The sequence below is a fragment of the Lissotriton vulgaris genome, chromosome 2_1 (genome assembly GCF_964263255.1).
Source record: "Lissotriton vulgaris chromosome 2_1, aLisVul1.2, whole genome shotgun sequence".
Taxonomy (NCBI): domain Eukaryota; kingdom Metazoa; phylum Chordata; class Amphibia; order Caudata; family Salamandridae; genus Lissotriton; species Lissotriton vulgaris.
In genome coordinates this window covers 83,128,637-83,144,278 of record NC_141687.1, presented here as the reverse complement: position 1 = coordinate 83,144,278, position 15,642 = coordinate 83,128,637, and the positions used below count along the sequence as shown (strand labels likewise).

General features: G+C 46.8%; 1 protein-coding gene across 2 annotated transcripts in view; it reads left to right on the top strand.

Annotated features, from left to right (window-relative positions):
• The window catches only part of XRCC5 (X-ray repair cross complementing 5), a 558,141-nt gene that overhangs the window by 525,683 nt on the left and 16,816 nt on the right, over nt 1-15,642 (top strand). For both annotated transcript variants that reach the window (XM_086954491.1, XM_086954493.1), the window contains exon 18: nt 12,920-13,016. In XM_086954491.1, the coding sequence (XP_086810617.1) occupies nt 12,920-13,016 (97 nt within the window). The remainder of the gene's footprint in view (nt 1-12,919; nt 13,017-15,642) is intronic.

Sequence of the window (15,642 nt, the reverse complement as noted above, 5' to 3'; positions counted from 1 at the left end):
ACTTCTGGTCGCCCGTGATGGTATCCCGGTGTTGACGGAGGTTCTCGATCAACCTGCCAAGGTCATATCTGGCTGCAAAAGATCTGCAGTACTAGCTACTAGACTGCAATTGGACCAGTGGGAAACCCCTCTCCCTGCCACACACAAAACTGACAATGGTGATAGAAGCATCACTACTGGATTGAGGAAGCCATTTGGGAGAGGTGGAGATCAGAGTTCTCTGGAATCGGGCAGACACCTGCCTCTACATCAGTTTATTGGAGCTGCCGGTATTCAGTTGGCAATGAAGACCTTCCTGCCAACCATCAAAGGGAGGGGGGGTTGCAGGTTCCCATGGACCAAACCAACGCCATGTGGTAATGCAATCAAAAAATCGGTGTCCAGTCTATGGTCCTGTGCCAGAAGGCTCTTCACCCCAGGTGCTGGCTGGATCATCAGAGTGGTTCAATGGTACAAACCAGCATCCCTGCACCCAGGGCTTTAAGTGAGCCATGTCTGTCTGGATTCCAGACCCGGTAGTAATTAAAAACAGGCATTGAAACGGGTCCCTATGTTTGTCTTTACTTTACTGTCAAAAACACAGATCCATTTCTGAGCAGTGAATGTAAAAAAACATTAAAGTAATAGTTGTCAGTGATTTCTTTTCTGTATATATTTCATATACTTAACACTCTTAGGAAATGCAAGGTTAGGTGGGCTACTTTCAGAATGCTAGTTTCTGTATTTTCTTCTTATAGGTGTATAGTACATACTCTGAACTGAGTCCCCTCGAGGTGTGTATAACAGCCCACGGGTGAGGGCTCTGGAGCTGAGGGTGAAGGCACTGCGGAATCTTATAGCACCTGTCCGTGGGTCGGAAAGGTGTAAAAAATACATGGTCATCCAATTCCTGGCCTTTCCGCTGAGCGCGCAGAGCAATCGTAAGTATTGCAGTTGCAATAGTGATTGCAATAGTGATTCGGCTCCTAAAAAAATCTTGCAAACAAGCCGAAAGAGCCTGGCGTAAATCATATCTGCCTGAAAGGAAAACTCAGTACCTTGCTAGCATTAAGAAGTATCATAGAGCGATCTGCAAGGCTCGTGCCGCCTACTTTTCTCTTGAATTTAGTACCAGCACTAACCCGACCAAACTAATATTCAAAGTGCTTAAGGATCTTACAACTAGCAGAGACCCAGTTGCTGAGATCTGCTCTTCCTCCCATTGTGAGGATTTGGCTGCTTTTTTCATTGGTAAGGTGGAGGGTATCTACCGTTCCTTTCCCGGCTCCATAGGGTCTCCGGAAAAACAGATACCTGCTTCAAAAACTACTTCATCATTATCTCACCTCCCCGAGCTTTCTACGGAGGTTTTTAACAAACTTGTAGTGAAAGTTAAATCAGGTTCTCCTAAGGATCCTTTACGACCTGCTCAATTTAGAGAATCTGCCTCCTTCTGCCTCCCTCCTTTATGTGATCTCATCAATCTGTCTCTATCCTCAGGCTCCGTCCCTGGCACCTGGAAACAGGCCCAGGTGATTCCAATCTTAAAAAAACTTGCCCTGGACCCACTAAAATTGGAGAATTATCGCCCGATCTCCCTCCTCCCGTGGGCAGCTAAACTGACCGAGGCCCATGTTAATACCATCTTATCTAATCATCTCCATTCTGCCAATATATTAGACCCTTCGCAGAATGGGTTTCGGCCCGGTCACAGAACCCAGACTGCGTTACTCTCTATGGCTGAACACCTACGTATGTTGGTTGATTCTGATCACACTGCGGCACTGGTTCTTCTTGATCTCAGTGCCGCGTTCGACACGGTCTCCCATGATATTCTATTACAGCGATTGGTAGAGGCGGGTGTCGACAATATGGCACTTGAATGGTTTCGATCCTTTCTATCTGGTCGTACCTTCAAGGTTGCCACTCCACCTTTTGAATCTAAACCTTATGCAATTGCCCAGGGAGTTCCGCAGGGATCGGCTCTTAGCCCCACTTTGTTCAATCTCTATATGCAGCCGCTGGCTGCTGTCGCCAAGCGTGGGAACCTGACTATGGTTTCCTACACTGACGACACGCAGCTGGCGGTTGCAATAAGTGGGGCTTCTGATCTTGAGGCAGCCAAGTTCCGTGAGGGGCTTATTTTTGTGGCTCGCTGGATGACTGATAATTGCCTTCAATTGAACGCCAAGAAAACCGAGGTGCTCATTGTTGGAAAACAGAGTCATCTATGGGGGGACAATTGGTGGCCATCGGAGCTCGGTCCTACTCCCATCTCTGTTACTGAGGTTAAAAATCTAGGGGTTTGGTTCAACTCTAAACTCAGCTTTACCACCCATACTAAAAAAGTTGCTGCCATGTGTTTCGGGACCCTGCGTAAGCTTAGCTCCATTTTTAAATTCTTTGATGCGCCCACTAGACAGCTTATTGTACAAGCTATGATTCTGTCTAAGTTAGATTACGCCAGCTCTCTTCTACTGGGAGCTAATCAGGCTGAACTTGCTAGACTTCAACACGTTCAGAACGCTGCCGCCAGGGCTCTGGTAGGCTTACCAAGATTCTGCTCAGCCCAAAAAATTATTCACAAGCTCCACTGGCTTCCTGTTGCTCAGAGAATTAAGTTCAAGTCTCTTTGTCTTTCATTCAAAATCCTGACACACTCTTCCCCTCAGATTTTGAAGCATCTCATCTCTTCATATGTTCCATCACGGTCTCTGAGGTCCTCTGGACTCCACCTGGCGATAGCACCGCGTTTCAAGAGGTCTAGGATCGGCGGCCGCTCTTTTAGAGTGCTTGCTGCCAAGTTATGGAACTCCCTTCGTGTTCATATCCGTGCGATTGACGGACTGTTGGCGTTCAGGAAGGGGGTTAAAACTTTTCTTTTTCCCTTAGTCCCCTAGTGTTGTTGTGTTTGGGTTCCTGTTATCACTTTTGCCCAGTTTCTGCTCTGTCAGCGCCAGGACGCCCCTTTGCTGGGGCATCTGTGTGCCCTACAAATCCGGCTAACATAACAACATAACATAACATTCTGTGCACATGTGTGTTAAGAACGTAAACAGCTGTCACAAAATTGACAAGGCAAAAGGAAAAGAAAACGCAGTGTTTACAAGTGAGTGGGTGCGTTGTGTGTTCAGAGGGTGGGGAATTAAAGGAGATGCGAGGAAGTGAAAAAGAGGTCTGTGATCTAAACATGGAGATGTTGAGAGAAAAAGTGCATACGTGTCTAACATAGAATGAACCTAATGGGAGCAACTGAGGCACTCTGTAGCCCACTCCTTTTTTCTCAGCCTCAGTAATGTTGAATTCACAGTCTATCAATTTTAGAATTGAAACATTTTCAATATTAATTAGTTGTTACAACAAAATCATTGTTTCTAATTTATCATAGGCTGCCCATTGGCTAAGCCAATAGTTCTGGATTGTTTTAGGTGTATGTCTGTTGCTATATATCTGGGTGCAATACCAGAGAACTGGGAGAGGAAAGAATATGCTGATCGGGTGGAAAACCACCGAGGTTTAGTTTACGTATTTCAGGCATACCCTTAATACAAATTACCCTTAATACAAATGTGGGGGCCATGCCTCTTTTAGAGCCCCTCCCACACATAGTCCCACCTTCACCTGTAGGTGTTGAACTGTGGCTTCTGTCTGCCCCTAGCTTTTCCACCGGTTCTGTGTTTATTTATTTATTCATTTTCAAAGTTTTATATAGCGCGAACAAGATCTTCGCAGATATCAGAGCGCTTTACATAGAAGGGTACATGAGGGAACAAAGTCAAATAAGTAAATCAATAGATCACACAGTACAAATAATACAAATAGGTGACTGCAAAGCAAATCATGTGAGTAATAAGACAACTCATACAAATAAGTAAAGAGGTCAAGCATGTAATACAGATCGGTGCAGGGTGTTAATAGGGTTCGAGATAGTAGTTCAAGTGTATTTAGCCATGAGGATAGCTTTTACTTCTTTTTTAAAGAGTGTAGTGGAGGAGATAAGCCTGGTTTCGGGAGGGAGTGAGTTCCAAATCCTAGGCGCCATTCCTGAGAAGGAGCGCTTGTATGTTTTTTCCTTCCGGAATCTTCGAGGTTTCAGCAGAAGATTGTTTGTGCCTCTCGTGTTTCTGATTCCCCCAGAGATTGTCAATTTCTGAGCAAGGTAGCCGGGTGAGTTTAGGTGTAACGCCGTGTGTGTCATGCAGGCGATTTTCAGATGTATTCTGGCTTCAAAAGGCAGCCAATTCAGGGACTTCAAGTCAGGGGTAATGTGGGAGTGCTTTTTTGACCCAGTGATGAGTCTCGCTGCAGCATTTAGAGACGCTTTTAGTGGTGCGGTTGTAGTTAGTGGGAGTCCGCAGAGGGCGGTGCTGCCGTATTCAATTTGTGGGATGACTAGTGCTTGTACTGCAGTTTGGAAGTCTTTGGCAGGGAGGTAGGGTTTAAGTTTCCTCAGAGTATTGATCTGGAAGTTCGCTCCCTTTGTTGCCTTGCTGATATGTTGCTGCATGTTGAGATTGGTGTCGAGTGTTATGCCTAAAGATTTTGCTGAGTCCACGATGGTGGGTTGGACATTGAGTGCGGTTAGGAGTTTAAGCCAATGTTGAGTGGTGGATATCTTGGCTGGAGGTGAGATCAGAAGGAACTCTGTTTTCAGGGCATTGAGTTTGAGGTGATTGTCGGCAAGCCAGGATTGGGTGCATCTGATTGTTGAGTTCAGGAGCAGGATGTCATTGGGTGATTGTAATTTGAGGTAAAGTTGGGTGTCATCGGCGTACATGTGGAAGTGTACATTGGATGCTTGTAGCAAGGTGGTGAGAGGTTCCATGACTAGGTTGAACAAAGTTGGGGATAGAGAGGATCCTTGGGGGACGCCTAGCGTTACAGGTATTGGCGAGGACATCAGGTTGTTGCTCTTGAATTTCTGCGACCTATTGTGAAGAAAGGAAGTGAACCATTTGAGGACAGTTCCAGATAAGCCCATTCTTGTGTTTAGTAGTTCTAGTAGATTCTCATGTTTAACGGTGTCGAATGCTGAGGAGAGATCAAGAAGGATGAGGAGGCATGAGTCGTTTTGGTCTAGCATTTGAAGTGCGTCGTCAATTATGTGAGTCATAGCAGTTTGAGGTCAGTCTGCTGTGACTCTGATCTGAGTGTCCTCAGCGTAGGCGCGGCAGCCCAGCTTGAGGGAGGCGATGAGCATTAAACAGCGCGGTTCACTCGGCCTACCCATTGGAGACTCGCAAGGTGACCTGAATAGCGGTCATTTCCATAGGAGCAATGCTATTGGTTCTTGCTGTTGACTGTAGTTGGAATGCTTAAACTCAGGGCTTTACCACATTCGTTATCCTCATTAGATGGTACTTTTCATAGTATTTGTAAACGTTATTTGACCCTTATTTACTTTTAGTTGTGTTATTGTGTGATTGGTTGTACCCTACCCTTTCAAGCTTCTGAGCGCAAAACTTGATTTTAGGATGCAGTGGGGTCCTCCTATATGAGGCTCCGGTGCCGCTGCTCCTACTGCACTTGAAATAGCTGTGCTGGTGCTCTCTTGGCAGAGACCCTAACGCTCACCCTGCAAACAGTACAGAAGCTCTGATTCTAACGTGCCGTGGGTATATGGGTGGACCTATCTTGGCGGCGGGAGTAGCCTCTTTTCATCATTCTGTAATTAATAATAATAATAAAGGGGATCTTATCATGCGCAAACTTAGCCCAATGGGCATCAAGGCGCCTAATTCCAAATCCAGCTCATGACAAAAAAAAACCCTGCAGCTCAGCCTGTGTAGGCTCTAGAGAAGCACCACGTTTTTAAGGCCTTTTTAAACAGCGCTAGAGAGGGTAGCGTCTTCATCTCCATCGGCAAGATGTTCCAGAGCTGTGGGGCAACGACGGAGAAGGCCCTAGCTCCCCATCTGGTGAACTTAAAGCGAGGGACGACAAGTTGGAATAGTCCCGAAGAGCGCAAACACCTTGTAGGGTGATAGCGGGTAAGCAGGGAGCTGATAGCGCCTTTAGGTCCATCGTCGAGAGCTCTGTAGGTCAGACACAGAATTTTAAAGTGAATTCTGTGCTGGATAGGCAGCCAGTGAAGGTCTCTCCTCGCAGTAGTAGCGGAGGAAGACCTGGGAAGATCCAGGACAAAACGTGCAGCAGCGTTCTGCACTACTTGCAATCGATGTATAAGGCCCTTGTTGGATTCCATGTAGAGAGTTGCAATAATCTAACCTGGAACCAACAAGGGCGACTGCAATCTGCTTGCGTGCTTGAAGAGACAAGTAGCTGCGAATTCTATTGAGTGTCCTGATCACGCCCCAGCAGGTCGCAACAGTCCGATTCACCTGTAGAGACATCGAGAGTGAAGTATCGAACACCACACCCAGATTTTTGGCGGATTGAGAGGGAGTGGGGCAGGTACCAAGAGAGGAAGGCCACCACTCCCTCGACCAGATATCTTGGTCCTTCCCAAAGACCAGGACCTCAGTCTTGTCACCATTTAGCTTCAGGGAGTTGGTAACCATCCAATCTGCAACATGTTGCATACAGGACCTGAAGCTAGAGGCAGATGTTATGACAGAGGACTGAGTGAGTGAAATCATAATCTGGGTGTCGTCGGCGTATGATACCACCTCCATCCCCAGCGATCTTACAAGCCTAGCAAGGGGGGCCACGTAGATGTTGAATAGGGTCGGACTTAATGCCGACCCCTGTGGCACCCCACATTGCAAAGACTTTGCTGGGGAGAGGTGGTTGCCGAGCATCACTCTCTGTTCCCTATCTAGGAGAAAGGAGTTGAGGAGACTCAGGGCCGAACCAGTGACACCTGCCTCTCTAAGCCGAGATGTTAAAATGGCAGGAGACAGGGTGTCAAATGCGGCCGTGAGGTCCAATAGCACAAGAACAGTTGTTTGTCCAGCATCAACCTTGTGTCGGATGTTATCGACTACAAAGGTGAGGGCAGATTCTGTGCTGTGATGTTTTCGAAATCCATGCTGGGTAATGTCCAGGTACTCTGAAGCTTCGAGGAAAGAAGATAAATGGCGATTCAAGTGTGCTTCTAAGATTTTAGCAGGTGCAGGGAGCAGGGAAATGGGTCTAAAATTTTTCAATAGGCCGGGATCGAGTGAAGGCTTCTTGAGGAGCGGCTTCACAATGGCCTTCTTCCATATTGATGGAAAAGTGCCTTGGGCAATTACCTTATTCATCACCTCAAGTAAGAGGGGAAGGAGGCTGTTCCTACACTCTTTTAACTTTTTAAGAGGCAGTGGGTCAAGTGGGGAGGAGGATTTGGTCTTGTCTAAAAGAAGATTCAACCCCTCCAGAGACATAGGCGGAAAATCGGAAAGAAGGCTGGAAGGGGCTATATTTTCTCAACAACAAAGGAGTGACTCTAGTGAAAAAAAAAGTGATAATAAAATTAGAATCACAAGATAACGCTTCACTGTATGCTGCACGCGTGATCAATACTCACACGCGTGCAGGGAATACAGTCAGGCAGTCTGAGAAGTCCCTAGGGGGGCCCGGGCGACAATCTTCAATCAGAAGAAAGTCAAGGCGTTTATTAGTCACCATCTAATGGGTGGGGGGAGGATCTAAGTTCTTAGAAGGACCCTCACTCACCACTAGTTGGTGACATGCTTCATCATCGGGTCCCCGCTGGGGTGACCGAATGTCTCCCCAGCGTGCTACGACGCCTGATTACAGCGGAGCAGGATGTGGTGGGTGCAACAGTGCCCAAATTAGGAAGTAACTAAACGTGGTAGTGCAAAAGTGTATTAAACAATTAAAAAATGCAAAGGTTGTGCCCTTAGAAAATTTTTTTAATAATGGCCAACCCGCATTGGTTAAAAACAAAGTGTGCGGACTCCCACGGTGCTTAATTAAGGAACCGGAGTCCTAAGTCAGAAGTAAAATTCAGTCGACATATTTCAGCTGTTAGGGTTGCATGTAGCTCAGCTTTCTTCAGGACCTACAACAAAAGTCCTCCGGTGGTATGCACGCTCTAAGGTGCACCCTCCCGTGAGGCTCTAAGTGTGAAAATTTTTTGAAAATTTTGTTTAAAATCAAAGGATGGAAGGACATTCCATCTCAACCACACTACTCACTCTGGTAGGGGTATAGAAAAACGGGAACTTTCTGAGGGAACAGATTGTGCTCCTTCGGAAATGGCAGCCTGGGTTATTTTCACGCTGCGTTTTATTCCACGCCTGCGGCTCCCCACCGTGTACCTACACGGGCTCTGGCTGTCTCCCGGGTCTTCTTCGTCCCGGGAGACAGCCAGAGCCCGTGTAGGTACACGGTGGGGAGCCGCAGGCGTGGAATATAACGCCGCGTGAAAATAACCCAGGCTGCCATTTCCGAAGGAGCACAATCTGTTCCCTCAGAAAGTTCCCGTTTTTCTATACCCCTACCAGAGTGAGTAGTGTGGTTGAGATGGAATGTCCTTCCATCCTTTGATTTTAAACAAAATTTTCAAAAAATTTTCACACTTAGAGCCTCACGGGAGGGTGCACCTTAGAGCGTGCATACCACCGGAGGACTTTTGTTGTAGGTCCTGAAGAAAGCTGAGCTACATGCAACCCTAACAGCTGAAACATGTCGACCAAATTTTACTTCTGACTTAGGACTCCGGTTCCTTAATTAAGAACCGTGGGAGTCTGCACACTTTGTTTTTAACCAATGCGGGTTGGCCATTATTAAAAAAATGTTCTAAGGGCACAACCTTTGCATTTTTTAATTGTTTAATACACTTTTGCTCTACCACGTTTAGTCACTTCCTAATTTGGGCACTGTTGCACCCACCACAACCTGCTCCGCTGTAATCAGGCGTCGTAGCACGCTGGGGAGACATTCGGTCACCCCAGCGGGGACCCGATGATGAAGCATGTCACCAACTAGTGGTGAGTGAGGGTCCTTCTAAGAACTTAGGTCCTCCCCCCACCCATTAGATGGTGACTAATAAACGCCTTGACTTTCTTCTGATTGAAGATTGTCGCCCGGGCCCCCTTAGGGACTTATTATTATTATTATTATTATTGCATTTCTTGAGCGCTCAGCTACCCGTAGGTTTCCCGGCGCTATAGGTGTGAAACAATATTAAAGATGAGAAGGGAAGGAAATCAACGAACTTACATATTAAAAAGCCAGGTTTTGATTCCCTTACGGAAGGTAAGGAGGCACATTTCGGAGCGCAGAGGGGGGGGGGTAGAGAGTTCCAAAGAGAAGGCGCCAGCAGAGCAAAAGAGCGACCACCCATTTTTGCTCTCTTGATGCGTGGGATCCTGAGCTTATTCTGGGTGGAGGACCTAAGTGTACGAGGTGGAAGATATTGCTGCACCAAAACAGATAGATAGGGAGGGGCTTTTCCTGTCAGGATTTTATGCATAAAACATAAAGCCTTGAATTTAACCCTGCTCTCAATCCGTAGCCAATGTAGGTTACGCAGGTGGGAAGAGGCTGAGGATCTGGCGGGTAGATTGCAAATCAGGCGGACCGCCATATTTTGTACTACCTGGTACTTCTTAGTGACCTCCTTACAGGCACCTAGAAGTAAGATGTTGCCGTAGTCCAGGCGTGAGATGACAAGAGCCTGGACTACAGATTTCAAGGTGTCAGCCGGCAGCATCCATGAGATTTTCCTAAGCCACCTGATGATGGTAGTACAGGTGGCAGAGACTTTCACGACATGCTGCCTGAAAGACAATTGATTGTCCAGGAGGACCCCGAGGTTACGGGCAGATGAGGTTGGAATGGGAGGAGGGCCCATCTCCGGTGGCCAATGATGTGGGCCCCAGAGCGAGGTGTCGGAGCCAAAGAGGAGCAGTTCTGTTTTCTCCCCGTTTAGTTTTAGTTTATGCTCCAACATCCATGCCGCAATCTGCTTTAGTCCAGTTTGGAGAGAAGAGAAAGGGAGATGTTTGTTGGTGGATAGAGAATAGATGACCTGAGTGTCATCAGCGTAGGAGTAAATAGAGAGACCTGCCTGTTCCGCCAAAAAAGCAAGGGGTCTCACATATAAATTAAAAAAGAGAGGACTAAGAATAGATCCCTGAGGGACACCGTGCTTAGAGGGAAAGATAGAAGAGATGGAAGTAGAGAAAAAGACTTGAAACGAGCGATTAGATAAAAAGTTAGAGATCCAGGCCAGGGCAGCACCATCGACACCCACCTCTCTCAGGGTGGACAACAAGATGGAATGGGAGACGGTGTCGAATGCGGCACTCAAGTCAAGCAAAATGAGTGCCACCGTCTCCCCGTTGTCCACTTTCAGCCTGATGGATTCCGACACACCAAGGAGAGTGGTTTCAGTCGAGAAGCCAGCCCTGAACCCGGATTGTGAACTTCTCAGACTGCCTGACTGTATTCCCTGCACGCGTGTGAGTATTGATCACGCGTGCAGCATACAGTGAAGCGTTATCTTGTGATTCTAATTTTATTATCACTTTTTTTTTCACTAGAGTCACTCCTTTGTTGTTGAGAATACATTTAACTGGGGTACAGGAGTGTCTACACCCTACCTCTCTTGTTGTTTTTGAATATGGAAGGGGCTATATCCAGTGACTCCAAAGAGCTTATGCCTGGGGAATTATTTTCAGTCAAGGAGAGACGTTGTACTTCTAAGGAAGTATGAATATCAAAGATTTTTTTATGAAAAAAGTCTGCAATATCGTCACAAAGACGTTGAGAGCTGACTACGGGATCTGGAAGTTGGAGGGAGCATAGCAAGTCCGCAATTTTAAAAAGCTCCCTAGAGGAAGTGAGTGAACTAGTGAGGTTGGAAAAGTATTCCTGCTTCTCCAATATCACTTTCTGCTTATACTCCCGTAGAGCAGACTTATGAGCCTCCCTATCCGTAGGATCCCAGGATTTCCTCCACCTCCTCTCACTGCTTCTGCAACCCTGTCTTAATAATCTAAGATGGTCCGAGAACCATGGAGCTGATGGTTTCCTCCGGGCTACATATCGCAGGGATGCAGGGGCAAGTTTTTCTACTGCATTAATGATGGAATCCTGCAGAACTTGTGCTGCCTCATCCGCGTCTTTTAGGGAGAGAGCCTCAGGTGTAGGGACGAAAGGGGCAAAAGCGTCATTGGTAAGATTTCTAAGATTTCTCCTAGAAGTAAAAGAGGTAGTCCCCTTCTTAGTGGAGTTGGAAGTGGAGAAGGCTAGATGAAGAGGAACCGCAAATTGATCAGTCCACACCAACGGAAAAGGTGTGCCGCTGGAAAGTCTTAGATCATTAGAAAAAACCCCGTCAAGGATGTGACCTGCTGTGTGGGTAGCACTAGTGACAAGCTGACTAAGATCACAGGCTCCGAGAGAATCAACCAATGATAGTGTCCTTAGAGTGAAGCTCATCAAGATGGAAATTAAGGTCACCTAAAATGGTGATAGAGGGCTTTCCAAAGTAGGGTTCAAGGATTCTCAGAATGTCCGAAACAAAATTAGCTCTGGAACCAGGCGGCCTGTAAATCAATATACCCGTGAAAGAGACTGAAGGGGCACAAGTAATACAGAAGTATAAGGCTTCAAAGTGATCTTGGGGCGAGGAGAGAGGGTTAACCGTACATAGAAAGGAGGATTTAAAAAGAATGGCAATACCTCCTCCTCTACGTTTAGGTCTGTCAAGCTTATGTAGAGAATAGTCCTCAGGGATGGCGAGAAGAAGGTCATGACCAGAGGAGTCAGTGGCCCAGGTCTCTGTGATGAATACCCAGTCCGGCTGCCTTTCATCCACAAAATCGTGGAAGGCAAGATTGTGTTTAATTAGCGAGCGCGCATTTAATAGAAACCCAGTATTATGAGATACAGTAGGCAATGGGGAGGAAGGACAAAGGCTAATAGAACAGGTGCCAAGGGGATGGAAAAAGGAAGAACAGGCGGTACAACAGCGAGAATGTATTAGCCCTAGCGGAGTGAAACAGTGCATAGAAGAGCATTCGGGAGGTCTAAGAGCCAGAAGCATAGATGGAGTATAACGCAGAGATGTCTTACCAAAGAGCAAGGGTGAAGAGACTAGGTCCAGCCCGACCTGCAGCCCGTCCTCAGCGCGGACGGGCGCAGACGGGCTGAACTCTGGCGTAACTCCGGCGTCATTCTGGCATCCCCGCAGCGCGTGACCGCTGCGCGTGAGCATGGCTCAATTTATGTACTGCTCGTTTCCTAGAGAGAGGACTAGAGCGTGCAAGCTACCCCCCAAACCAAGATGGCCGCCAACGAGACGTGGGCGCAGGACCCCGTCTCGCAAGTCTAGAAGATGCTCCCACCAGAGGAACGCAGTCCCATGGTTGTCTGAGCAGCGTCTGTGTGCGTTCCTGTTCTCCTATTATTCTTATTTTTTTAAATCATTATTGTTCAGTTACTTAAAACCTACAATTTGCTCAGGAAGTCACAAGTTAAAACCTCCTTCCATGAAATCCATCACCCTTATATATTTGTACTGTCAAATGTCTTCCTGTTTTCCTATTAAATGAGTCCTGTTGTTTTCCTCTCAACTGTGTTCCATTATGTGATTCATCCTGTTTTCCTATTACCTGTTTTATTACAAGTGTCTTCCTTTTTTCTCTTACCTCGGATTGTGTTACAAGTGTGTCTTCCTGTTTTCCTATTACCTGTTTCCTTATTGTCAGCCCTTTGTGCTGTTTTTCGATGCAATAATTGCAGAGCAGCCTTCACATCAAGGACCCAGGTACAGAACAATTGATGTTCAATGTGCGGGCAGCCTCGGAGGGGCCTCTCTCGCCGCGAGAGCTCACGGCGGCGCACCCTCAGAGAAGCCCTGGACCCGCCGCATCTTGCCTTGTTGTGTGTCCTCTCTGTCCTCGCTCGGTGCCTGGAGTACCCGCATCCTTCCGACTCCGAAGGCCACGCCGGGCCGCGCCTGGGAGGGAGGGAGGGAGGCACGCGCCGTGATAACCATGCTCTGCTCCTCTGCTTTCAGCTCTCCAAGGCCGAGCAGTTCAACTCTTTCCTGCGCGCCCTGAAGGACCGGGTGGAGGAGAGGACGCTGGGCGACTTCTGGGACATCGTGGTGCAAGGTAAACAAACAGCGCCTGGCATGAGAGAAGAGGGCACAATTAGTCATTGTGGCTGCGGCGGAAGCGCTCTGGCTGCCTGTGGTCGTCAAGGCACTAGGTATGATGACGCCTTGTGAGGTCTGCTGGGGTGTGGAACCTCCCTTCCTAAAGACTCGTGTGGGGATCGAAATGCCAGAGCAGGTCGATGCGGTCTTTACATACTGATGCGAGGTGGCATTTAATCTGGCATGGCAACACAGCGCATGCTGCAGGGCAATGTGTGCCCACCACTGCAGCATCTGAAACCAGAGGGGTCACTTGATGTATGAGACTTCACTTGCAAGGCTACTAACCTGAGTGTGACAAGTAACAGCACCTGTCCAGGCACGCTCAGCTCTGACCTCCACCCCCCGACTCCTCTGCCCACAGTGTGCACACTCCTGGCACCTTGGCAGCCTGGACTGCTTCAAGCATGAGTGTTCGCACCGCACGCCACGAGCACACAATGTATATTTGCTCTCTGACCCAGAGACGCATCGAATATCCCATCATTAGCACAACTCTTGAATATTTCCCCATGACAAAATGATAGCACAGTTAGCACCATGGAATATGTGAGCAAAACACACAGATTTTAGGTTGTATGGCAGAATATCTGCAACCTAGCCAAAATAGTTTACTAAAATATTCCTCCATTCAATATAGTCTTCATGTTATCTGAAAGAAACAGTTGGTTATAGATTCCTTACCTTAGAATTACCCCCAGGCGTCGGACTGGATCTGGAAAACTTTTCATCTGCAGTACCCCTGTGCATCGAAAGGTGGTGTCGATCGGCTCCGCGTCCACCGTCGAGCTCTGATGTCAGTTCTTTCTTTTTCCGTGCGAGCCAGCCCGGACCTGGAGAGATCGGTACCTCCAGTCACTTTTTGACTAACTTTTTGACTGACTTTTTGACGACTTTTGTCGACACAGTTTTCGAGTTTCGACTCCTGGTGCACGTCAGGGATTCGAATCAAAAAACAGATTTCCTCTTTTGCAAAATCAATCAATTCAATTACAACCACACAGTTTATCCATAATGCATCAACAGAACATAAATGCACCAATCGTGAATACTAAAAAAACAATATTTATTTATTCATAAAAACAATTCATGGCAATGGGTTAAAACATTGTACATATAAAACTTTTTGGGGGAAAAATAGTTGCAATCTCTAAACACAGTCCATTATTATGTATACACAGTAAACAACATACAAAACACCTATACTGTGTCAAAGAAGGGAAACGTAACAAAACACATGGAATTTCACAATATAAAACACAAAAGTGGGAGAAAACAGTAGATAAAAAGTTCATATCGTACAGGAACACCAGTGGCTATTGGATTATCTGTCACAGTCGAAATGCTTTGCATAGTATTTTCTTATTGACTTGCAGACATCTTGGCGATCTAGTGTCTATACACAAAAAAAGCATCAACGCTTTTCGGTTGGTTGAAGTTTATTAAAACCACCTTCTTCAAGAATGTTGATATCTCCCACATACGCATTGTATACTCTTTCCAGGTTTCCTTCTGTCAAAACACCAACTCCTGAGTATTGTCTATGTACTCTAGGAATTTCAAAGAGGTGGGACCGACATTTTCTGGTCCAGTATCCCAATAAAAATCTGTATATTTCAAAGACGACACCCTGTGTCAATGGCGATAAAATGGAGGGTCAATACCTCTCTTCTATAAAACCAATCTGTGAACTGTAACCTTTCAGCTCTAATTCAGATGGTAACAGTCCTCAACAAACTTTTCCTTCGTACCTTCTGTTTTCGGTAAAATTTCACCAGGATCCGTACGGTCCCCGTGTTATTCTCTTTCAAAAGAAGGGATCCTGGTGACATTTTTCCGAAAACAGAAGGGACGAAGGAAAAGTGTGTTGAGGACTGTTAGCATCTGTATTAGAGCGTGCAAGTGTGGCATCTGTGTAGCTACCTTGACGTCATCCTGGCGATTACGACGCCAACGACGAACGCAGAGCCGACCGACGCCACCTTTGGACACGCAGGGGTACTGCTGACGAAAAGAATTCTGGATCCAGTCTGACGCCTGGGGGTAATTCTAAAGTAAGGAACCAATAACTAACCTATGTTTCTTAAAGATATATCGTTACCGAAGGTAAGTAACTTGTTCGGCATGAAGTCAGGATCTGATCTGGTAGAGCAGTGGCACATGAACTTATTATCGTGTATCAAGAGGGAGAGAGAGGACCAGAAAGCTAGTCCGAATCCCCAAAGTTATATGAAGTAAATCAAAAAAAGACTAGCTTAAGGAGGGGGGGGGGGGTTGTTACCAGAAATTATTAATTTTGGTTAAAGGACTCAAGTATGTTTTGTCAGGGGTTAGTGGCACCTTGTGGGTGTGCTCATGAAGCCCTCACCCACCAACCTAGTTGGTGGCATGCTTCATCATCGGGCCCACCCAGTGACACCTAACGTGTCCCGGGTGTGCTTCGACGCCTGATTACAGCGGAGCAGGTATGTAACTGAGTGTGCGGTGAAGACTGTTATGATAAATAAGATTAAAACGGCTTGGCCGTGGTCCCAGTACCCGAAGGTGAATTAGACTTTAACCTCTTAAGTGCTGCGCCTATA